Source organism: Amaranthus tricolor, chromosome 15, assembly GCF_026212465.1.
Source record: "Amaranthus tricolor cultivar Red isolate AtriRed21 chromosome 15, ASM2621246v1, whole genome shotgun sequence".
Taxonomy (NCBI): Eukaryota; Viridiplantae; Streptophyta; class Magnoliopsida; order Caryophyllales; family Amaranthaceae; genus Amaranthus; species Amaranthus tricolor.
Window position 1 is genome coordinate 17,829,426 of NC_080061.1, and position 25,768 is coordinate 17,855,193.

A 25,768-nucleotide genomic window follows, 5' to 3' on the forward strand; every position below is an offset into this window, starting at 1 on the left:
TTTTAGTGATTTATGATATAGAAGTAGTATGACAAAAGGCTAAATAAGAAGTATATCAACATATAGGGAAAGCCTATGCCAAATGTAATAATTATGGAACAAGAAAATTCAAATCGATGATAGTAATTTACAAATTATCACAAAAAATTAAAAAAACATAATAATAAAATAAATAAAACAAGAAAAAAAAAAAAAAAAAAAAAAAACAAAACACCAAAAATCACTGTATAAAAATGTGTAACATAGTGGTGATTTACCACACTTCCAAATAACTATGATTTACCAAAAGAACACCGAGCTTGTCAAATCCTTGTGCATTATATTTTTATTTTGCTATGGAAAAGTAATTAAGAAAGAATAATGCTACTAATAATTAATATTTTCCATAAGTATAAATGTAAGGGTTTGATCTAACAATTTTGATTTTTCATTTTATTTGTTATAATCATATTGTCTTATATGGAATATGCTACACGAAAACATATTATAACGAATCTTAAAAAAGAGATTGCTTGCTTATAGTTTGAAAATGATAATATCAATGCTTATATGTGAGAATGAAGCTTCTCTTTTTGCCTTTCCATAAATTTGTTAGCAAATATTCACTATGCTTTGTAACATACCATTGTAACAAGTAAATCGTTACCCCAAAAATAGAGAGCATTTCGAAAATGCGAGTAGAGTCTCCGACTAGCTAGGAATTGAACAACAACCAGCCAATTGACACACCACAAGCAAAACTTGATTCTGACCATTTGTATAAGAAAATTTATAATGTAAAAAAAAAAAAGAAAAAGAACAACTTCCGGAAAAACTAGAACAATGTCAAAGAGGTGAAGTGAATAGGGTCAGTCAAAAGTCTCAACCATGTATTTGATGTTTCCAACTACTCTTATCATTAGTGAGGTTTTTATAGAAATGTAAGTCGCGCAAGTTAATTTTAATTTGCTTCTTCAATATTTTCTTGGGTCTACCTCAACCTCTTTTGCCTTCTACTGTGATGTTTTTTATCCTTCTCACGGGAGCATTGAGAGTCCTTTTTTGCACATGACTAAATCATCTCAATCTATTTTTGCGCATTTTCGCAACTAATGAGGCAACCCCTAATTTCTCTCTAAACTCCTTGTTCCTTATCCTATCTAATCTTGTGTGGCCGCACATCCATCCAAGCATTCGCATTTTACTTTCATTTTCTGCTTGTAAGACTTCTTAACGGGGCAGCATTCCTACCGATACAACAACGCATGTTTGATTGCAACCCGATAAAATTTGCGTTTTAGTCTAATTGGAACCTTACGATCTCTAGCTCAATTATCATTCTCCAATTAAGTCATCCCCTTTGTATTCGATGATTTACATTTTCATCAATCTCCCCTTGTTCTTAATAATTGTAACTAATTCTTAACTTAAACAGTTAAAAGTGTGGCAAGATTTACCTCTTGCCACATTTTTAGGTGGTGTGAAATCTTCTGAATTATAATCTTGATTGCATACCTCTAGCACATGTCACATAATTTTGCATTTTAAATTTTACAAGTTGAAACGAAAGAACGTACATAATCCTTTTAGAAAAATTTATATTTACAAGGAGATATCAGAGTGGCCAAGCATGTTCTTATGCCATAAATCGATATTGCTAATTGAAAGATTATTTAACTATTGATAAAACATTAAGTTTCACATTTTTCCACATAAGACAAGTTCTCATGTTTGTCTTTTCACAAATTTGCATCCAGATGAAGAAAAGCATCTAATTGTAAAATATATATTTAAATAGTGTTGAAAATTGTTCGCCCGATCTTACCCCTGAATTTGAATGAATCACTTTTTTTAACCACCTTTAAATGCAACACTTTTTCAGTTGAATAATGTTTGCGAGAGACAATTATTTTTGCTGAATGTCATATGTCTTGAGTATCCACCGTGTAGAATTTAAATTTGTTCACATCTTCCAATATCACTAAAAAGAAAACAATTTCCCGACCCAACTAAAAAATCATGTTGCCGTTATTTGTTAAGTATAGGAGTAATGACAGCAGGTAAAAAGAGGCCAACTACACCAGTGTATTATGAACTACAATGCGACAAGGAAGATACTAGACTATCAAGGATGAAGGAGTAGCACTACAGTAGCTTATGAAGACTTAGCTCTTTTAGTCTTATAGATTGTTAGCTTATTTAGACACGTGAGATATGTTTAGTGCCATAATAAGGATGTTCGTATTTTGTACCAGAAGTTAGTTACACCTATAACTAACTCTGTAGCTCCCTTATGTCCACGGTCCAGGTTGGGCCGGTTCCGTTCTGGTTCCATCCGGTTTCAGTTCCACCCGATTGTGATTCCATTTGGAACCTAATTCGAATGTTCCGGTTTCGGATTCGGTTCCGGGCGGTTCCAAACGGTTCCTTGGCGGTTCATGAGGCGGTTCCAACTCGCGGATTGGACCATCGGTTTCATTTTTATTTTTCCTTCAAATATAATATAAAAATACTATAATAATGCGAACGTACCTTTGATGATTACTTGATTATTAGCGAAATTCATTGCTTGTCATCGTTATTAAAATATTTACTATAAAGAAATGAAAAAAATAAATTAATAAGAAACGATAAAGATGATTAATAAAAAAAAGAGGGAGATAATGGACTTGAACCTAGTAACCGAAGGAATATTAAGCAGCCTACGTATCCCGAAGGAATCAAAGCCCATGTAGTTCTTTGTCATACCTTTTATTTATAGTTGTTGAATGTTGATTGATCATTGTCCGATTGATCCTATTCGACTTCGTCATCATCATCTGGTTGGTTAGATGCTTCCGCTGACTCTCCTCCTGACAATGATGCAGATGTATCCATCATCATCCATGGATCATCATCGCCTTGATCATTATCGTTCTTGAGTCCTTGTGTTTGAAGCTCCGCTTGATCCCAATCTTTCTTGCAAACACATATTTGAATACTATGTGGAGCAAGACGAGATCTCTTTTCGTCTAAAAATCTTCTACCTGCACTAAAAGCAGACTCCAACTCAATCGTAGAAGCAGGAATTGCAACGATATCCTTTGCAATTCTCGATAATATTAGAAATTTTATGGATTTTTCTTTCCACCATTCTAAAATATTATAGCTACCTTGGTCAATTTCAAAGTGATGTTTAAGATAATTATCTAATTCTAAATGTGAAGCGAAGGATGAAGAAGAAGAAAATGATCCTACAAAACTATCATCTTGGCTTATTATGTTAGCTATTACGGAATTATAATAAGTGGGACGTGCCGAGACGCTAGCACGCCTAGACGTATTGGGAATTGGGTTATATACACTAGCATAGTAATCATAAAGTTCTGCAAAAAGTTTTTTACAAGTTCCAACATAATTATATACATCACTAGGCGGGCGATCTAATTATTGGTAATAAAATCCAATTACTTTAGTAAGGAGTTCTGTCTTAAAACATGGGTCTAAAATTGTCGCAATTCCATAAATAAAAGGAAAATCAGTAAAATATGTCTTCCACTTGTCCATCATATCTGCAAGAATCGGCTTTAAATATGTGTTAGTATCACCATGCGAATGTTTAAGAAGATGATAAAAAATAGTAATACATTCACTTATTACTAAGTGGACGTTTGGTTCGTAAACATATGAAAAAATCTTAGTTGTGTGATCATACGCTTCTAATATTTTTCGTACACCTATAGCTAGTTCCCATGTGTCATCACTTATATAGCTATCTATACACTCACTATAAAGTTGTGTTATAACTGGACGATAAGCAATTGCTTTTTTTAATAAATCGTGGGTTGAGCCCCAACGTGTAGGAGTATCTAATGACCAATACACTTTTTATAGTTGATAATGGTCACATAATTGCTTATATCTTCTCTTTACCTGTCCAACTCTAAGCCACTTCACTATGTCTCTAATGGGATCTAATAAATCACTTAATTGTTTAATACCTACTTGGCAAGATAAGTTTACTACATGAGCACAACAACGTACATGTAATAATCTACCCTCAAGGATAATACTAAAGGCAGGTTCGTTATCCAAAAGTTCGATGCATTTAATGTTGGTGGTTTTATTATCGGTAGAACAACAAAATATCTTATCTAACAAGTTTCATTCTTTACATATCTCTATTAATCTGTATTTTATGTTTTTACCCGTATGTCTTTCGAGCATTACCTCAAAAGCAATTATTCTTTTTTGAATAATCCAATTTTGATCTATCCAATGTGCTGTTACACACATATAAGCTTCTAAATGTGGGGGAGCAGACCAAATATCAGTTGTTATGCTAACCCTACCATTAAAAGATTTAAACAATTCTACTAATTCATAGCGCATTGATTCATATAATTTAATTGTGCGTCGTTTAAGAGTGTTCCTAGGGATTGCTCTATATTGTGGTTGCAAAGTTTTTCTAGTGTAATGCTCGTATGCCCTACTTTCACCATGGTTAAATGGCAATTCATCACAAATTACATATTTAGAAAATTCATCAATCATATCATTACGATTATATTTAAAAGGCACACCTCCGCTGGGAATGTCCCACTGTCGGCTTCCACTTGTGGTCCCGCTACCACTTGCTGCATGAGTTTCTTTTGTGATTCCATGCTTCTTTGCCAAATGTTTGTTAAAAGATCCCGTACCACCACCTAACACGTAGTCACAAAACACAATAAATGAATTTTTAATACATTCTTGATTTATAAAATATAAATATCATGTATGTATAAAAACTTAAAAAGTATTTACCTCTGGTGAAATCGTATGAAACTAAGGGATTTACTCCTTGACTTTCACAAATTTGACAAGTGCATAAGAAAAAATCTGGATTGTCGGTTGGTTCTTTTGTAAAATACGACCGCACATGTGAAACAGCTCTACCACTAGGTGGTGGCATTGCCGGAAAAGGTTGTCTTACTGGTTCATCTTCATCTAAATTTAAATATAAAGACATACTCAAATACCACAATATATAAATAAATAATAATTTAAAATTTAATCAATTTGAAGAATAAAATTATAAAACTAACCGATAGTTTGGAAATTGACTCGTTTACCACGAGCTTGTCTTTGTTGTTGTTGTTGTTTAGTTGTTCTTCATGTGATCTCGTTGATGATTGTCGAGATTTATGTATCCCAATATGGGTCGTTTGTTCCTCTTCTTGTTCTTCTTCTTCTTCAATTTGTATTTCTCTTTCCATGTCTTCTGCATAATCTTGTAATTCTTGGTCGTACCCTTCTGGATAATTTGGTTCATAATTATAATTACTAACCGAAGGTGTTGTAAATACCGACGGAATTGAAGTGGCCTTTCTTTTGGAGCTAACACCTCCCAATGATTTTGCCACTTTAGTAACTTTTTTTGAGGCTTTTTTCAAAAATGAAGACATGATAATACTGAAATAATAATGCAATTAAGAAATAAATAACTAATTAAAAGACTAATTATGTAATTAACTAAATTAAGAAATAATTAAAAGATTAATTATGTAATTAAGAGAATAATTGTGTAGTTAAGTAACTAAGTAGAGAGAGTAAGTAGAGAGAGTAGGAGAAGAGATGAGTTGTGAATGAAAATGATTGAAAGTGATGTGTATTTATAGTAAAAATCACAACAGCTAGTTAACGGCTACTTTTTGGACGGTTCCAAAGAACCGCTGGGCCGGTTCACCCGGCCGGTTCCGGTTCCGGTTCCGGTTCAAAGGAACCGTCGGTTCACCGGTTCCGGTTCCGGTTCCAAGGAACCGGTGGTCCAGGTGAACCGGCCCGCGGTTCTTAGGTCCGGTTCAAGCAGTTTTTTCCGGTGGTTTCACGGAACTTGTCCCGAACGGTTCCGGGCCGATTTCAAGCGGTTCGGCACCGGTTCGGTTCCGGGTAACCCGCTCCGTGGCCATCACTATCTAGGCCTATATATATAGCTTGTAATATTTTCTTGTATCATTGAATTGAATCAAACAATAACATTAAACTTTCCTTTCTCTCTTCCGTTTTCTTTCTTGTCTATCTTGTGGATGAAAGTTAACATGGTATCAGAATCTTGATTGATTCATTCAAGAATCATCAGCCTTCTAACCATAATCTTGAAAACATTATCACATATTCACCCCATCGTTCATACTCAGATCAAGAAGTATCAAGAAATAAAGAAAATAAGGTAAATGCAAATTATAATGCATCTTGACACTTAGATCCTACAATGAATCCAGCATCAATCTATTTTTTGCATCCATCAAACAGCAATCAAAAGCTAGTAAATATAGTGTTCTCTGGAAGAGGGTTTGTAAATTGAAAAAGAGTGATGACAATTGCTCTTTCAGGGAGAAATAAATTGGTTTTTGTAGGTGGAAGTCTCACCAGACCAACGAGTAATTCATTCAGAAAGGCCTGGGACAGAGTTGATAATGTAGTGATGGGCAGGATAATTGCAGTCTTGGAGGATTCTATTGCTAATAGCATCTTGTCCTACAAGACCTCTAAAGATATATGGAATGTATTGAATGAAAGATATGGGCATAGTTCAAGCACCCAAATTTTCTCTCTACAATAGGAACTAAACGCTTTAGTGCAGACACCAGAAATGATCATATCTGAGTTCTTTACAAAAAAAAAACATTGTGGGATGAATTTGATGGGCTGAATCCCATACCAAACTATACATGGGCAGCAGCAACTACTTGCACATGTGATGTGATCAAGAAGATCTCCACAAGATGCAACAAAACAATAAAGTGATTAGTTTCTTGATGAAACTAGACAAAAAATATAAACAAGTCAAGAGTAATATGCTAATGATTCCTTATTTTCCTACTGGTGCTTATTCTTATAGAATTTTGTTGCAAGAAGACACATCTACAATTGAGTACTAGTGAAGGAAGTGTGAACGATTCCATGGCTTGTAGGGTAGAAAAGGGGAAGTATCAAGACAAAGGTGGAAGCAAAAACTACAACACAGAAGGGTACAAGTCCAAGAAACCAGCTCTTTGGTGTGAACACTGCAAGATAAGTAGGCATATCAAAGAGAAATGCTGGAAAATCATTGGTTATCCTGCTAACCATCCTGCAAATCACAAATCAAATTCATGGAGAAGGGATAGAACAAAAGCAATGTTAATTCAGCATCTACTCAAGAAGAGACTAATGGAATGGTAAGTGCAAAGTTTACACAAGAACAATATCAACAAATCCTGGATATGTTGAACAAGCAAGAGTCAAAGACAAGCAACATTTATGCCAACACTAGCCAGCTTACAGGTACTTTTTGTTTAGCCTTTTATAATACAAACCTTTGGATTTTAGACAATGGGGCTATAGATCATATGTGCAATGACCTATGTAGATTTGATAACCATAGTCTCATTGAAAACGAAAACGATGAAGTGACCATACCTAATGGCACAAAGATAAGTGTTAGATCTAAATGGCATAACCTTGCATAATGTCCTGTTTATACCTGAATTCAAGTATAACCTGATTTCCATAAACAAAATATCAATGGACTTGAATTGCAAAATATTTTTCAATGCTTATGGTTGTTTCATTCAAGAAACCTTGATAAAGAAGCCTTGGCTTCTTGGTGAAGAGAAAAATGGACTCTACGTCATACAAGAAAGCATATTGCAGCAATAGCAAAGAATAACAATAGAACAAGCATAACAGCCAAAACCGCAGCATATTATGGCCAAAAAACCGCAGCATATTATGGCCAAAAAACCGCAGCAAATGAGGTTTTTTCCACTAGTGTATAATAAACAAGGCAAAGCTATGGCACCTAAGAATAGGGCACATGCCTATGCAAAGGCTAGAACTCCTTCTGCTTGATTTGAAGAATAAAACTCTCAAGAATAAGGTGATATGCACCATCTGGCCTCTTGCCATGCAAAGAAGAAACGTATACCCTTCATCATCAAGCAAGACTAATCAGCCTTTAGAACTTCTACATATAGATATTTGGCGACCCTTTAGATACTTAACTAGAATGAATTGTAAAATGTTCATAACTATATCAGATGACTATAGTAGGATGTGTTGGATATTTTTAGTAAGAAAAAAGTCTGAGTTCCCCAAAATCTGCATGAATTTTGTAAATGTTGTTGAGAATCAATTTTCACTTAAAGTGAAAACTGTTAGAATAGATAATGCAATGGAGTTAACAAAAGGGGAAGAGTTCAACTTCTACCTTGCACATGGCATAAAACAGCAATCAAGCTGCACGGATACACCCCAATAAAATGGGGTTGTAGAAAGAAAGCAAAAACATATATTAGAAACAACAAGATGTTTGTTTGTTCAATCAAATCTTCCCATGCAAGTTTGGGGAGACTGCATTTAATGTGCAGTACACTTGATCAACAGAATGCTACTAACAATGCTACGAGGAATGACTCCATATGAAAAATTACATGGATCTAAACCAAGCTTAGAGCACTTAAAAGTGTTTGGGTGCCTATGTTATGTTAGCACACTCAAGCAAGGGAGACACAAATTCTATTAGAAAGCACAAAAATGTGGTTTTTTTAGGATATTCCATCAACAAGAAAGGGTATAAGGTTTACAACATAGAAACCAAAACTATACTCACATCAAAAAATGTCATATTTCATAAAAGAAATTTTCCATATCAACTCATGCAATCACAAGCACAATCAAATGAAATCAGACATTTTTTCTACCTGCTCAACCAGAAACAACAAGTAATAACATCCCTTCATATGAATTTCCTAACCTTGAGCATGACTACACAACAATATTGAATGAAAATAATGATCTAATTGAGGAAAATCATCCTCACAACTCCACTGATCCAAAAGACTCAAATCATACTGAGGAGGAAGAAGTCAGAGAAAATAATCATTCTAATGTCATAAACTCTACTGATATTCGAACTAACCAAAGAAAATCTCAAAAAGTGAGCAAGCCACCAGCACTCCTAAATGATTATTACTGTAATATGACCAAACACTGGTGTGGTCTTGTAGAACACAAAGAGATTAAGATAAACAATGTGTTATACAAAAAGTTTGAACATCATGAGCCAAGAAACTTCAAAGAGGCCATTTCAAACCCTTTGTGGAAGGATGCCATGGATAAAGAAATTAATGCCTTAGAAAGGAATTAAACATGGGATATAGTTACCCTTCCCATAGGCAATAAAGCCATAGGATGCAAATGGGTATTTAAGGTAAATCTTAAAGCAAATGGGACCTTGGAAAGGTATAAAGCAAGATTAGTAGCAAAGGGCTACAACCAAAAGTTTGGAATTTATTATGATGAGACATTTTCACTAGTGGTGAAAATGACCACCATTAGATGCTTAATTGCTATGGCAGCATACAAAGGATGGTCTTTGTATCAACTAGATGTGAATATTGCATATTTACATGGGGACCTAAAAGAAGAGGTATATATGCAAATGCCTCAAGGTTATGGAAACATCAAAAACAAGGTTTATAAACTAAGAAATTCCTTATATGGCTTAAAATAGGCATCTAGGCAATGGTTTGCAAAATTGATGAATGAACTTACAAATCAAAATTTTCATCAATCAAAAAATGACTACTCACTATTTAACAAAAGCGAAAAAGGAAGCATAATAATCCTGGCCATCTATGTTGATGACATAATATTAACAGGAAACAGTGCAACTAAAATCAGTAACATAAAGGCACATCTTAATAGTGTTTTCAGCATTAAAGATGACTTAGGCCATCTACACTACTCTCTTGGAATAGAGGTCAACAATCTACATTGAGGAATAGTTCTTTCTCAGAACAAATTCACCAAAGATTTAATCAATGAACACTACACAGACAGAACCTCAAGACATTCTTTAACGCCCTTTCCTATACATTTAAAACTCTCAGCTTTGGAAGGGACACTATTAGATTACCCAACACCATATAGAAGTATAGTGGGGAAGCTCAATTTCTTGACCAATACCAGACCAGATATGTCCTATGCTGTACAGACACTAAGCTAGTTTATGCAACAACCTAGAGACTCCCATTGGAAAGCCCTACAGTACACACTCTCTTATGTCAATCATACTTGTGGGCAAGGAATTTTCCTTAAGGCAACTAATCAGCTCAATGTCCAAGCTTACTCAGACAGTGATTGGGGATCCTGTGTGGACTCCAGAAGGTCTGTCACAGGCTACCTTATTATGCTTGGCAATTCTCCTGTCTCATGAAAATCTAAGAAGCAAGGTACAGTTTCTAGGTCCAGCTCAGAATCTGAATATAGAGCTATGGCCTCCATAGCTGTAGGGATAACTTGGATTGTTAGACTCCTAGAGGAACTATGTTTGGATAAGTTATAACCTATTATTCTTCACTACAATAATCAGTCTGCTATATATAAAGCAAAAAATCCAGAGTTCCACGATAGAACCAAACACATAGAAGTGGACTGCCACTTTACAAGGCATAAAGTGTTAGAAGGTTTGATCCAACTATCCTATCTTCCAACTAAGCATTAGTTAGCAGATGTTCTTACAAAGACCCTACCTTCTCCATATTTTAAGACACTCCTGAACAAACTGGGAATGGTTTCTCCCCATTCCAGTTTGAGGGGGATGTTAAGTATAGGAGTACTGGCAGCAAGTAATAGACGGCCAACTACAGTAGTGTATAATGAACTACAATGCAACAAGGAAGATGCTACACTATCAAGGATGAAGGAGTACCACTACAATAGCTTATGAAGACTTATCTCTTTTACTCTTGTAGGTTGTTAGCTTATTTATACAAGTGGGATATTTTTAGTGCTATAATAAGGATGTTTGTTATTTTGTACCAGAAGTTAGTTACACCTATAACTAGCTCTATAGTTACCTTATGTCTAGGACTATATACATAGCCCATAATCTTTTCTTGTATCATTGAATTGAATCAATCAATATCATCAAACTTTCCTTTCTTTCTTCTGTTTTCTTTCTTGTCTGTCTTGTGGAGGAAAGTTAACATTATTTGACCACACTGGCAACTTTATCATTGCTTAAATTTAGTCAGAAAATAAAAAAAATCCAAATTTAGATGGTTTTTCAAAAATTAACCATTTAAATAAGGAAAATTACCGACAATAATTCAACTTTTTTCCTCATTTTCCTACAGTAATTCCACGTATTGATTAATTATAAATAATCTCAACTTTTGAATCACTTAACCAAGAATGTTGTTGCTCAATTATTAACTTGTAATTGTAGGTTAACTCTTAAAAAATAAAAGGAAAAATAAAAATAAATAATAAAAATACTAAAAATTTAAAGTAAAGTGAAAAATTAAAAGGAAAATCACCTACTTTCCTTCCCCTTCCCTTTCCAACCAACTGCCAACCCTCGAAGTTTAGTCACCGCCGTCCACTCCTCCTTCCCTATCGCCGCATTGCCGTCCACAAGTACTTATAATAGAGAAAATTTGCCAACATAAGAAACATAGTCGTTTAAGAGTGGTGAAAGGTGTTTGTAGACAAAAAATCGTGTAGTTATATGTTGAGTGTTGAATGTTGATGATATGATGCTACTATCCCAGTACCCCTAAAGAGTAAACTAATGAATGTATTGAGTAGAAGCTTAATTTAGCTAAACAATAAAGGGCCCGAATAAAGTTAACTAAGAATTCTACTTAAAGATGTAGCCTCCAAGCGGTATTCAGACCATTAACGAAAGTTTAAACACTAAAGTCAAAGGATTACTTCCACCCTAAATGGGTTACGGTCGGATGGTAGAGGTAACGGTGGTCAACAAAAAAAACTATAGCAGCGGAAATAATAAAAAGAAAGTCTAATTTAAATCCTCGTGCAACTCGAGAACCCCCTTGGGCCTTAAAAAAGAAAATAAAACATAACGTAGTTTTTAGGAATTGAAGTTCTTAATGTTCGAAACCTATGAAAATACATAAACGAGGTCTCAGGTGCTAAGATGGAATCCTCACTCCTAAAGTCTCGGCCTGCAAGCAATCTGCTAGTCGTCAAAGACAACATCATCGCAGGAGTTAAAAAACAGTACACGTTAGAGACAATAATCCAAACGGCATATTAAACAAATATTAATTTATATTTCAATTAAACTCGCATACAAAGCCTCTAATTAAATAAAGGAAAAATTATCGTGAATAATACGACCTTTTAATGATTTCCCTACAATAATACGGACTTTTAATTAACACTGAATAATACAACCTTTGATGTGAGTTTACCACTAACATCTATTTTAACTCATTACCTATAAAACAGGTCAATTTTACCTAAAAAATATTAAAAAAAAAAAAAAAAAAAAACTAATCTCTCCCCTCATTCTTACATGTGCACCACCCCACCATTTCTTTGTCTCCTTCATCACCACAACTATCATCTCCCTCTTCCTGCAATTGATGTTCTAAACACCACCACTAGCTTGAACCTGCATAAACTTCCACCTACCAGCCCACCACCCTTGGAATTTGATTCCCTTTAAATCTCCACCATTTTATCATCTTTAACACTTTATGCTATTGATTAGAATGCAACAGAACCATTTAAAAGTTGAAGAGAAGGAATATTCGTACCACAATTTTGCATTAATGCCTGTGGGTTTGCCATCTGATTTAACAAGTACTGGCAACCTCCTAAGTCCTGGCCATCTCATTTATTTATCTATATTTTGGGGTTCATTATTGATTACAAATATTTCTACAAAATTGCAACTTTTTGATTCTAGGTGCAGCTTTGGGCTTCTCGTTGGAACGTAGCATTCATTTCATTATATTAATGAACAACTTTTGTTGCAGTGGTGGTTGAGAGGGTGGTGGAGTGGAGGGAAGGATTTGGTGCATGGAGTTGGAGAGTGGAGGGGGATGATGGAGCTACACAAGGGATGGGGGTCGAAAGTTGGTTTTGGTGGTGAGTTTTGGTGAAGGTGGTGGTGGTCGAAAATGGGTTGGAAATGGTGGTAGTAGGAGGGTATGGTGGCAGTGGTGGGGGTGGGGGTGAGCAGGGGATGGGGCTAGGATGAGGATTGGGAATCAATTATCATACTCTTTTTTTCTTTGTTTTTTATTGCATTCTTTATTTTTTGTATTTTTCTTTTTTTTTTTTTTTTGCAAGTTGACCTACAATTGTAGGTTTCTAATAGGTTGAGGATTCCAAAGGGAAATGTATACCAAATTTAGTATTATTTAAGGTTAATCAAAAGTTTGGTAGAATACACGAGGGAGAGTTAATCCCAAGACAACTACCGTCCAAGATGTTGCTCGATATCTTAACAGGTTGTCGAGGTTAAGAGTATGCATACCCCCATGGTGGCCCTTATTTGGGCATCGTCGATGGAGACCAAATTACCCTATTGGGTACCTATTTTCAATTCTCCTTATTAGAAGTATCCGTTCATAAACCTATTGGGTATCCCAAACCAATTTCTCCTTTAAAGGAGTTTCCATTACTATTAATTCATTATTCGGAGGTCTAAGTCTTTATGTGAATTTTTATTCCTTAGTAACCAACATAACCCAATAATATAAATCACATAAATGTGATATCCAAAGTAAATATGCATGATCAACCTCAAGTGCACGTACTTTATTGAATACTCACGTATATGAAATCTCTTAACTCAAGGAAGCACCTTAGTGACCCCTCACGAATTAAGGTCGAAAAACACGCATTAGAGTGTATTTAAAATAACACCAATTTAACCGCACAAATTATTCACTTGAATTCTATTTAAACACACATCATTTAAATAACATTGATCAATTTAAATGATAATACTATTTTTTTTGTAAAAACGTTTAGCCCCTAAATAGTCCCCTTTCTATTGTTTTCGACGTCCAAACAGAAAAACCGACTTCTCCATTGCGTTCAAAAGGTACCAATTACCTTGGGTATCGAATATCATAATTTTTAATGGGCGTTTACTATTTTTAATCATTTTAGTTATCTACGCGATTTTTAATCCAACTGAACACCGAAACGTTCCAAAAATAGCACGACTCACCCGTAAAGGCGCAACACGCATAATAAGGCAGAAACTTTCTGCCCAAATTTAATTTTAATAAAATATTATATTTTTATTTGATAATTATTCATTTTATATCCTTAATTAATTAAGAATCTTGACAACGCACAAATCTCTAACTCTTTCAATTCAAATCATAAAATAGTCAAATACACAATAGCAATCAAGACTTAACATAACGTCAAATGTTTTTTCTTATTCATGTGCCTATCAACTTCATTTTATATCCTTAAATTTTAGATCTTGTTTTCAATAATAAAGATTTATAAACCAAAGAATTTATTTTTAGTTCATATCATTCCTCAAACACACATGGATACAACATTAAATTATAAAACTATACTGCATTTTCACATCACAAATTTTGTTTATATTAACAAGAACTCGATCTCACGAACTTATATATTTTCTTTAAAAAAACATTTTTATGGAAATCGGATTTTCATCATCAAAACTACTAGATCCATATAATAATATTATACACACATATATGCATATATGTTTTTTTATAACAAATTGAAGTTTATATATTTTATCAACTAAAAATCATCCTTATTTTCAAGAATTTTGCATAACATCGTGAATCAAACATTTTGACAATTATTCTCAAAAGACATTAATTTATTTTCTCATGAATTTAAAATATAATCATATAAAAACTAAAAACAACATATAGGAGGATACTTAAAAAAACTTGGGGACTTAGAATAGTAGAATATCGATAAACCAAGAAAATCGAGCAAATAAAATTCATCCTACTCCTCTATAGGTGGCGGCACAAAGGGAGTGTTTTTCCTAGGTTTCACTAGTGGAAAAAAACGTATTTGCTGCTCATTTGCTGCGGTTTTTGTATATTCGCAGCAATAAATAGGAAAAAGAATAAAAAAAAAAATTAATTGCTGCGGTTTTGGGGTGTGACTGCAGCAAATATTCAGTACCAATATTTTAATGTTTCTTTTTGAAGCAAATACACATTTCAATGTTTCTTTTTGCAGCAAATACATACGATCAGTAGAAATAATTGCTGCGGTTGGCTAGGGCCCGCAGCAAATAACCGTTGGACAATATTAATTTAAAACCCGCCATTTTTTTTTCACAAAACTTGACTACAACGTACAGTATACACTTTGCTTCGTTCTCTCAAACCCATTGAAAAAATGCTTCATCTTCATCTTCATCTTCATCTGCTTCGTTCCTCTTCTTCATCTTCCCAAACATAACAGCCTTCTTCTTCAAAGTTCTTCATCTTCATTTGCAAACTCGAAAACCGCTGTGTGTTAACAGTTTCTTCAAAGTTCTTCATCTTCTTGGTTCATAAACCCACGAAATTTAATATTTTTGTCTTGTTCATCTTCAAAACCCACGACATTAAGGTATTTTTTATCCTTTTAATTTGTTAAGCATTTAAGTTTTGCAAGATATTCATTAAAAAACTCAAAAATTATGGCAACCGTTTGTATATATACTAGTTTTGTTTCTCTGTTTTTCATTGTAGATAACATAACCCACGAAATCAAGGTAATTATATTTATTTTACTAGTTTGCAAGTTCATATCATTATTGTTTAACATGTAATTTAGTAATTTAGTGAATTTTTGTTTGAATTGTTATTTGCAAATGATATGTACTGTTTTGCTTTTGCTTGTATGCTAGTATGCCAAATCTGGATCCTATTTGAGCAAAATTTTACTATTTGTGAATTTTACATTATTCAAGTTTATGTTATTAGTTTGTTAAATATTTGTGTAATTTGTTAAATATGTGCTTTGTTGTTATAGTTATGTCTTTAACTATTAGAATTAGAATATGATTTTATTTAAAATGTAGTGCTTAATATTGAAGTATGAAGTGTAGAATTAGAATATGAAGTATGTATATTTAGGGTTAAATAGATTTGGTATAAATAAGTATATATTTTTTTAGGGGTTAAATATGTTTGTTAGAAATAAGTATATTGTTTAAAAGTTGTGTATTAATTTTGTTTTGAATCAATTAATCACACTAATTAGGATGACAACAGATCGTTCTTGGATGTATGGAAGCACTAAATCATCGGAATTTATTGATGGCGTATTAGATTTTGTAGTATTGCGGTTGAACATCAAGTTAGGACGGGGGGAGTTGGTTTTTATTGCCCATGTGTCAGTTGTGGCAATGTATCAAAGGTAGATAGTGTTGATATCCTTAGGGAGCACATACTTCGACGTAGGTTTAGGCCTCAATATCATGTTTGGGTTTGGCATGGTGAGGAGGGAGTTTACAAAGAGAAAAGTGTTGTTGAGGACGTCAATAATGTGGCTGATGTCAATGAGGATGTAGTAGATCATGTTGATGGGTATGAGACAGATGAAGAGAATGTCGATGAGGATGTGGATCGTGTTGATGAGATGATGGAGGGACTCGAGCATGAGTTAGGAAAACGTCCTCGTGTTTTTGACTTGTTGACAGAGGCTTCTCAAAAGCCTTTGTACCCTGGATGTATAAAGTTCAACAAACTAACAGCAGTGTTGACAATTTTCAACATTAAGTCAAAGTTCAATTGGAGTGATGCTAGTTTCACAATGTTATCAGAAGCGTTACGCGAGATGCTTCCTGAGGGCAATGAACTTCCAAAGTCGACATATTATGCCAAAAAGCTCATGTGTCCTTTCGGCTTAGAGTACCAGAAGATTCATGCGTGTCCAAATGATTGTGTGTTGTATCGGAATGAAAACGAGAACTTAGAAGAGTGTCCTAGGTGTGGGTTATTGCGCTACAAGCGTAAAGGGGCTCGGGATGCTAAAGGGCCCCCGGCTAAGGTATTGTGGTATCTTCCAATAATACCTAGATTCAAGTGCTTGTTTTCTATAAACAAAGATGCGTTAGATTTGAGGTGGCATGCAGATAGGGTGAAGAAAGGTCACTTGCTCACACATCCATCTGATTCTCCGGAGTGGAAGAGTATTGATAGGTTGCATAAGACTTTTGGGGATGATGTTCGTAATTTTAGGCTCGGACTGTGTACGGATGGAATGAACCCATTCGACAATCTTAGTTCTCATCATAGTACTTGGCCAATACTTTTAGTGATCTATAATTTGCCACCTTGGTTGTGTATGAAGCGTAAGTACATTATGCTTTCGCTTCTTATCTCGGGTCCTAAACAACCTGGCAATGACATAGATGTATATCTTGCACCTCTCGTTGAGGATTTGAGAAAGATGTGGGATGAAGGCGTTTCAGTGTTTGATGCATATGCTAATGAGGAGTTCACCTTGTGTGCAATGCTTTTATGCACCGTTAATGATTTTCCGGCATATGGCAACTTATCGGGGTATAAGAACAAAGGGAAGAAAGCATGCCCAATATGCATCGATGACATGGAATCCATGTGGATTCCTAAGTGCAAACACATATTCATGCACCATCAAAAGTTCCTCCAACGAGATCACCAATATAGTAAGAAGAAGAAGATGTTCAACGAGGAGGTTGAGGACCGTGTAGCTCGTCGACCGTTGACCGGTTATGAGGTTTATGAACAGGTTAAGGGAGTTGAGACTGTATTTGGTAAAACAGGGCAAGTACAAGGGGGTGAAGACCGATTATGGAAAAAAGAATCAATCTTTTGGAAGCTTCCATATTGGAGAGATCTTCAGGCTAGGCATTATCTTGACGTTATGCATATAGAGAACAATGTATGCGATGCCATACTTGAGACTCTCATGAACATTCCGGGTAAGACAAAGGATGTTAGGGCCGTGCGAGATTGGTTTGAATGTAAGGGTCTTCGTCCGGAGTTGTGGGAACATGTTAAGGTGAGTAAGAAAAGAAATAGAGCTGATGAAGTTGATGGCTGTAACAAGGGAAAGGGCGGTAAGAACAAGACGAGTAATGACAAAGTTTATTTGCCTCCAGCTTGCTACACATTGTCCAAAGCAGAGAAGCGGGCATTTTGTGAGTCTTTGTATAGCATTAAGGTTCCGTCTGGGTACTCATCCAACATGAAGAGATTTGTGAGCCTAAATGGTGAGCTGAAGTTGGGAAGCATGAAATCTCACGATTGCCATGTAATGATGCAAGTGTTCTTACCAATTGCAATCCGTGGAATACTGCCAAAACATGTGAGATATGCTATTACCGAGCTATTTTCGTTCTTCAACACAATTTGTAGTAAAGTTCTTGATCCCTTTAAACTTGATGCACTTCAACTCGACGTGATTGTAACTTTATGCAAGTTTGAGATATATTTTCCACCTTCTTTCTTTGACATAATGGTTCATCTTTTTGTCCATCTCGTTCGTGAGATCAAGCTTTTGGGTCCAGTTTTTTAAGGTGGTGTTATCCTTTTGAAAGACACATGGGTGTTTTACAAAACAACGTGAGGAATCCAGCACAACCCGATGGGAGTATGATTCAAGGCACTGTGAGCGATGAGATTAGTAACTTTATAGCCGAGTATTTGGCCATGGCAAAGCCTATTGGACTTCCCACCTCTAAACATGAAGGAAGGCTTGAGGGAAAATGAACAATTGGCTCCAAATCGGTCACACCTCCTCGAGACAGCCTTCTACAAGCACACTTGTATGTGTTGCATCATATTTCGAAAGTTCATCCTTTTTTGAGTGAGCATTTTGATATATTGCGCGCAAAACATCCTTTTAAAGGGGATAGGGCATTGATGCAGTTGCATAACAAGATGTTTATTAATTGGTTTCATAATCGAGTAATATGCGAAGAACTCAAGGGTGTATCCGAAATTGTTAAGTGGTTAGCTTTTTGTCCGCGTGATGGTGTCAACAAATATGAGGGTTACGATGTCAATGGCTTCACATTTTGGAATGAGGGTCAAGAAAGGAAGTCATCTTATCTACAGAATAGTGGGGTTTTTATTTTGGCGTCATCTACATTTTACGCGAGTGCGAAGGATCAAGCGTCGGTTGATGCTAAATTGGTATACTACGGGCGGGTACATGAAATATGGGAGCTTGACTACTCTACTTTCAATATTGGTCTTTTCAAATGTAAGTGGGTAGATAATAATCGACGATGCATAAAAAATGACGACCCTTGTGGATTCACTCTTGTAGACTTAGCTCGATTGCGTGATAGTGAGGAGCCATTCATACTAGCCACACAAGCCAAGCAAGTATTCTACATTGTAGACCCGTCTGATAAAAAATGGTCTATTGTTGTACCGGGAAAAAGAAGTATCCTTAGTATAGGTGATGTTGAGGATGAGGTAAAATATGAAGCTTTTGAAGACTCCCCTCCCTTTATCAATCCAAAATCAGTGGGTCAAGATGATGTAGATGATGTAGATGTTGGTTATATCGTGTAGATCACACAGAAGGAATACATTTGAATTAAGTGATTCCCAAGGTATGAATTTAAAGCTTTTTAAAGTTTTTTTGGCACTTGGTTTGTTTTGCATGAAACTTTGCACAGAGCACTATTTGTTATATATTATTGTGTTGAACATATTAGAATTGTAAATCATAGTCATATTCTTAATATTACTTAGTTTATGTTCTAATATATTTCTATTCATACTCTTTCAGGTACTGATATACATGCATCTATTTAGAGACGAAATTGTCCCCGACATTGAGACCTCGGATAATGAGCATCGTAGTGACGACAGTGAAGAGGACCAAATTGTGAGATACAAGCGTATGGCTGAAGACACTCCACCAATTGACAATGATTTTGAGACTGAAGACGCCCCACCAATGGATGCTCCCACTACCAGTAAGAAAAGAAAAGGGCTTGGTCCTACGAAAAACCTCAAAGTTACAGAACCCATGCATTTGGAATACAATGCATTGGGTCAACCCTGCGGAAAATGACGTAGGCAATATGGAAAACAAGTGGGCCTATGTATCCGCAAGATTTCCATATTGCACGCATGGAAGGAGGTTCCAGAGGGTTTGAAGAACTCTCTATGGAATGATACTGTGGTAAGCAACTTTACTATTTTTACTCATTTAGTTTCATTTTAAAATTAATTTAATTGACAGTAATAAATATAACTTTTTTTGTAGAATCTTTTCCCCATCGAGAGCGATGAGGACAAGAAGAATGTGTTTCTTTCAGCTATTGCTGAAAGATTCAGAGATTTCAAATCCAAGCTAGTAACTGGCTGGATTACGAAGAGGCGTGCCCGTACGACCAAAAAGGTCAAAATGGGAAACGAAGGTGGAGAGCAAGCACCTTCGAAGATGCCCTACGAAATATGGGGTCACATATCGAAGAGGGATTGGGAGGCCTTTGATGCCAAAAGAACAACTCCCATAGAATTTGTAAGTATTTCATATTATATTATAGTTTTTCATTTGAATTTACTTCTTTTGATTCAGTCATTAAACTAATACATGACATTCGATTTCTATTGATTAATTAGGAAAAGCGTGGTAAAGCTTCTGATTCTGCAAGCAAAAGAAATTTTTACCATCGCTTGTGCCAAAAAACGTACGATGAGGTCCGAAAAGAGTGGGTGGATGCGGGTTTATACCCCGATCAAAGTCCATCCACGCCCTCATCTACGACTACCTCCGCATCTGTGAATACTCATGCTGAAGATCGGGTGCGTGATTGGTATTGCGGGCTTCATTTCCGAGATGCAAGTGGTAAATTTACCATTAATGATCCGGGAACGAAGAAGGTTGCTGATGCTGTGGTGAGTTTTGAAATTATTAAGTATATTCTTGATTTGTTTTGTATTCTTTGGCTTTGATTTACTTATACTAATTGCTATATATGTCACTTTTTATTTGAACAGATGGGCTGGAAGGAAAAAGAAGCTACGGGGGAGTTCACCCCAAGAGGCAATGTTGACGCATTGCACTTGGTCTTAGGGAAAGACCACAGTAGGCGGGTAGTCGGAAAAGGAAGTGTTCGCGTGGGGTTACTGAAGGCATTCGGCAAAGAGTGTGTTGCTACTCAATCCCGAATGACGCTGCGGGATGAAGTAGCAACCCTCCGAGCAGAAATTACGAAGGACGTTCTCGCCAAACTGGCCGTCGTGTTGCAGAAGATGGGAGCACCCACTGTTGACTTGGCAAACCTGATTGTCGAGGATCAGGAGAGTCAACATGGGGATCCTAATGCTTTGGTCGAGCCAACACCCAAGCCCATTACCCCTGTAGCACCCCAGCCTATTACTTTCCCTGAAGGGGAAAACCCCACACGGGAGACCATAAACTCCGTTGCTCAAAATCCGAAGCCAACTCCGGAGCCAGTGCTACAGGTACATAGTTTTTAAATATATAAGCACCTATTAATTTAAATTGCAACGCGTTTTAATATTTTATTATGATGCTTATTATACTAAACGACACAATTTTCAGGAGGCGACTCCTTGTTCTCTTTTGCTGCCTCAGTTAGGTGTTGCTAGTGATGGCAACTTAACTAAGGTTGCATATGGTGTGGCCCAGCCAACCAAAGAGGGCCAAAAAGTGCATTCGATGCCTGTTACAAGTGACCACATCAGTGTGACCGTGGAAACTATTCTAAAGGGGTTTGAAGATTTCTCACTCCCGGTTCCAATGCCAGAATGGAGCCTTGAGAAACTATCAGACGCCCTAGGTAGTTTTGTCACATGGCCATATGCTTGGGTCCGATTCACTAACATGGTAAGAATAATTTGTACCTTATTTATTTTTATATTTTTAATTGCATGCTTACACTAATTTAATTGTATAAATTGAAATAGCAAAAGAGTCTAAAGGGATCTTGGAGAGAGATCGGTTCGTCAGCAAAGGTGTCGACTGGGTCAAAGTCGATGCCAAGCACTCCAATTTTGACTGATGCGGAGCTAAAAGATCTCTCTCAAGATTGCAAATGGCTGCACACTTGTGCATCTCACCTGCGTGAGGAGGACCCAATCATTCTAAACCTGCAGAAGGACCAATTCTGCTTTTTAGAAAGCCCGTTTGTAATTATAAGTCCTAGTGACATTGGGCAATTTTTGAGAGGAGAGATGCTGAACGTAGCTCTTTTCCATGTCTACATGAGGTGATGCTCATTATCTTACAAGTTAGGCATTGTTGTTTAATTGTTTTAATAACCGAATTACTAAAAAAATTTTCTTATTCATGAGTTTAGTGCGGCTTACGAGGAGCTAAATTCTTGCGAACCTCCAATAAAAATTGGATGGTTTTGTCTTGAGTCGATTTCGGGTACTAAATGTGTAAATGATTCAAATGACATCAGAGCATACATTGAGACTGCTTTGACTAATTCCCTTGCATCTAAACACACGTTCATTCTGGCTCCATATATGGAAGAGTAAGTTTTATTTTTGAAATTGAACTTATCTTTTGATTTTTAAAGTCACCTAATCTCTAATTTGTTGATTTTAAATTTGCGTTTGTAGTTTGCATTGGATACTTTTGGTCATATGTCCTTTAACGAACACTAAGTCTTTGACTCATTACAAAAACCTCAAAGCCCGCCTCGCAACACAAAATTCAAAGCATTGTTGAATGGGTACGTAATATTAATTATTTTACCAATTTGATTTAATTAAGTGTTATATAAATATATATATATATATATATATATATATATATATATATATATATATATATATATATATATATATATATTCCATGCGTTTCAGCACAATGAAAAAAAAGCGTGGACAAATGGGATCTACATCCAGAGCCATATTTCCAAAATGGACAACAATAAAGGTACACAAATTCGATTTTATGCGTTTTTAAGCTTTTTTGGCACTTTTGCGCATAAAGTAGCTCAAACTTGGTTTGTTTTGCACGAGACCTGGCACACAGCACTATTTGGTATATATTATTGTGTTGAAGTGGTTAGAATTGAAAATCATAGTCATATGCTAGAAATTAAGTGTTTAGTTGCGATTTTATGCGTTTTTAAGCGTTTTTGGCACTTTTGCGCATAAATGAGCTCAAACTTGGTTTGTTTTGCACGAAACTTGGCATACAACAGTATTTGGTATATATTATTGTGTTGAAGTGGTTAGAATTGAAAAGCATAGTCATATGCTAGAAATTACGTGTTAAGTTGCGATTTTATGCGCTTTTAAGCATTTTTGGCACTTTTGCGCATAAAGTAGCTCAAACTTGGTATGTTTTGCACGAAACTTGGCACACAACACTATTTGGTATATATTATTGTGTTGAAGTGGTTAGAGTTGAAAATCATATTCATATGCTAGAAATTACGTGTTAAGTTGCGATTTTATGCGTTATTAAGCGTTTTTAGCACTTTTGCGCATAAGGTAGCTCAAACTTGGTTTGATTTGCACGAAACTTGGCACACAACATTATTTGGTATATATTATTGTGTTGAAGTGGTTAGAATTAAAAATCATTGTCGTATGCTAGAAATTATGTGTTAAGTTGCGATTTTAAGGGTTTTTAAGCGTTTTTGGCACTTTTGCGCATAAAGTAGCTCAAAGTTGGTTTGTTTTGCACGAAATATGCCACACAACACTATTTGGTATATATCATTGTGTTGAAGTGGTTAGAATTGAAAATAATAGTCATATACTAGAAATTACGTGTTAAGTTGCGATTTTAAGGGTTTTTAAGCGTTTTTGCCACTTTTGCGCATAAAGTAGCTCAAACTTGGTTTGTTTTGCACGAAACTAGGCACACAACACTATTTGGTATATATTATTGTATTGAAGTGGTTAGAATTGAAAATCATAGTCATATGCTAGAAATTAGGTGTTAAGTTGCGATTTTAAGGGTTTTTAAGCGTTTTTGCCACTTTTGCGCATAAAGTAGCTCAAACTTGGATTGATTTGCACGAAACTTGGCACACGACACTATTTGGTATATATTGCTGTGTTGAAGTGGTTAGAATTGAAAATCATATTCATATGCTAGAAATTACCTGTTAAGTTGCGATTTTAAGGGTTTTTAAGTGTTTTGGCCACTTTTGCGCATAAAGTAGCTCAAACTTGGTTTGTTTTGCACGAAACTTGGCACACAACACTATTTGGTAGATATTATTTTGTTGAAGTGGTTAGAATTGAAAATCATATTCATATGCTAGAAATTACGTATTAAGTTGCGATTTTATGCGTTTTATGCTTTTTTAGCACTAACATCTATTTTCTCTTAGTGCTTTTGACAACCTTCTAACTCCGTTGATTGCGGCAACTACACTCTCAAATACATGGATGATATCTTAAAATCCGTGAAGGAGGTTGGAGCCGAAAACATAGATGTCGTAAGTATTTATTACGTTCTTAAATTATTATTAATTGTAGAATCTAATGTTTATTAATCTTTTAATTTGATATTATATTATTGGTTTTATACGACATTCCGAGGGAAACACGCCCTCTGAGAAGTGGAGAGATGCGCGAATTAAAAGACAAGATTGGCGCGTATCTTTCTAATTTTTGTCCTTGATAAATTGTAATTAGTATAGTGTTTTAGGACTTTAATGTATATTATATATATATGTACGTACATAATATTATATTATATATACGATCGAGAGTTTACTATTACAAAGAGATTATTATTGGTGATTATTTGTGATTATCATTGGATTATTATTGGATTAATCATTGTTATTACATTGTACATTATTATTGGATTATTATTAGTATAAAACGAAAAAAGAAAAAAAAATACCAAGTATTTGCTGCGGTTTTATGTTGACCGCAGCAAATAATGCCCCTTTTTCGCTGCGGTTAAAAACCGCAGCATTTAAAGTAGACCATTTGCTGCTAACACTATTGCTTGGGGCTAAAACCGCAGCAAATAATGGCCAAAAAACCGCAGCAAATAAGGTTATTTCCACTAGTGTTTGTTTCTTTACTTTTCTAGGTTTTAATTAGAATGTAGGAAATAATGATTAGGGTTTTTCTTAGATTTTTATTTTGGGGGTTACAAACTTAATTAAGGTAACATTTACTCATCCTAATTAAGGCAATATTCCCTCCCATAAATCCCCCAATAACCGGCGATATTTAAATTTTAGACATAATATATTTATTTTATTTTTTTTGAGTTTTTAAATCTATATATACGTTATACGCCGCCCTTACGAAAAACGTGACGTTTAAAGTAAAACGAACCAACTTGTGTCATACTTTAGATTATTACTAATTATCCATTACTTACCACTTCTAAAAAATATGGAGGGAACCTAGTGGAGTTGACACGACTCATGGACACCCTAAACGTTTCGTGCCTCAAACTGATCAGACCAATATAGTATAACCTGAGTCTAATCATATGGAGAATTTAGAACACCTTTGAGAGAGGAGGAGGAGGAGGACGGGGAGGAGGAGAGAGTATCAACACCGGTTGTTTATGAGATTGAACCCAAGAGGGGGATAGAGGGGTAACGGATCAGCCAAGCGGGTCAGGAGGGGGTGACGTCTAGTGGTATGGGTCTTGGGAATGCTATGGAAGAATAAGAACTTGAGTTAGTTCTAGCTTTACCTTAAAGACTTCATGATGACTATTATAACTAATTTGTCATTGGAGAACCTCTTGCACCAGAGTTCATTAATTGTTCTTATTCAGAGGAGAAAGAGTATGAACCCATGGATACTGTGGAGAAGGAGGATCCCAGAGAAGGTCCCAAAGAAGAACCTAAAGAAGACCAGTTATCGATCAAAATGGGGGCTAGAATAGATTCTTCCAAGATCGTTTAAGAGATGATAGAGCTGAAAATAGAAACAGTGGGAACTCGGGATATTAAAGTAAGGGCCGTCAGAGATTTCAAAGGACCTTCACTAATCAAAATCAACAGGGAAATGCAGGAATGGTGTTGTAGGTGGTC

General features: G+C 35.5%; 1 protein-coding gene across 7 annotated transcripts; it reads right to left on the reverse strand.

The window, feature by feature from the left end:
• Nucleotides 1-101: 101 nt before the first annotated feature.
• On the reverse strand, nucleotides 102-12,996 carry LOC130801158 (uncharacterized). 7 transcript variants are annotated; one of them, XM_057664932.1, is made up of 6 exons: nucleotides 12,555-12,996; nucleotides 11,311-11,968; nucleotides 5,046-5,254; nucleotides 4,765-4,947; nucleotides 4,542-4,664; nucleotides 102-3,005 (listed from the first exon to the last, which is right to left on the reverse strand). In XM_057664932.1, the coding sequence occupies exons 4-6, from the start codon at nucleotides 4,910-4,912 to the stop codon at nucleotides 2,776-2,778; spliced, it is 501 nt and encodes a 166-aa protein (XP_057520915.1). In that variant the 5' UTR covers nucleotides 4,913-4,947; nucleotides 5,046-5,254; nucleotides 11,311-11,968; nucleotides 12,555-12,996; the 3' UTR covers nucleotides 102-2,775. The 7 variants fall into 7 exon arrangements, with proteins under 7 accessions (XP_057520915.1, XP_057520917.1, XP_057520920.1 ...); XM_057664934.1 differs by having other exon boundaries at nucleotides 11,307-11,968; XM_057664937.1 differs by having other exon boundaries at nucleotides 11,894-11,968; nucleotides 12,555-12,992.
• Between the last annotated feature and the right edge of the window lie 12,772 nt (nucleotides 12,997-25,768).

Bases quoted from the DNA above. Each gene is read 5' to 3' on its own strand.
- LOC130801158 (XM_057664932.1), bottom strand. From the start codon at position 4,912: ATGCCACCACCTAGTGGTAGAGCTGTTTCACATGTGCGGTCGTATTTT. The intron at 4,665-4,764 runs GTAAATACTTTT...ACTACGTGTTAG, and splicing joins TTCATACGATTTCACCAGAG to GTGGTGGTACGGGATCTTTT. The intron at 3,006-4,541 runs GTGTGCCTTTTA...CTTTTAGTGCAG, and splicing joins GTGGGACATTCCCAGCGGAG to GTAGAAGATTTTTAGACGAA.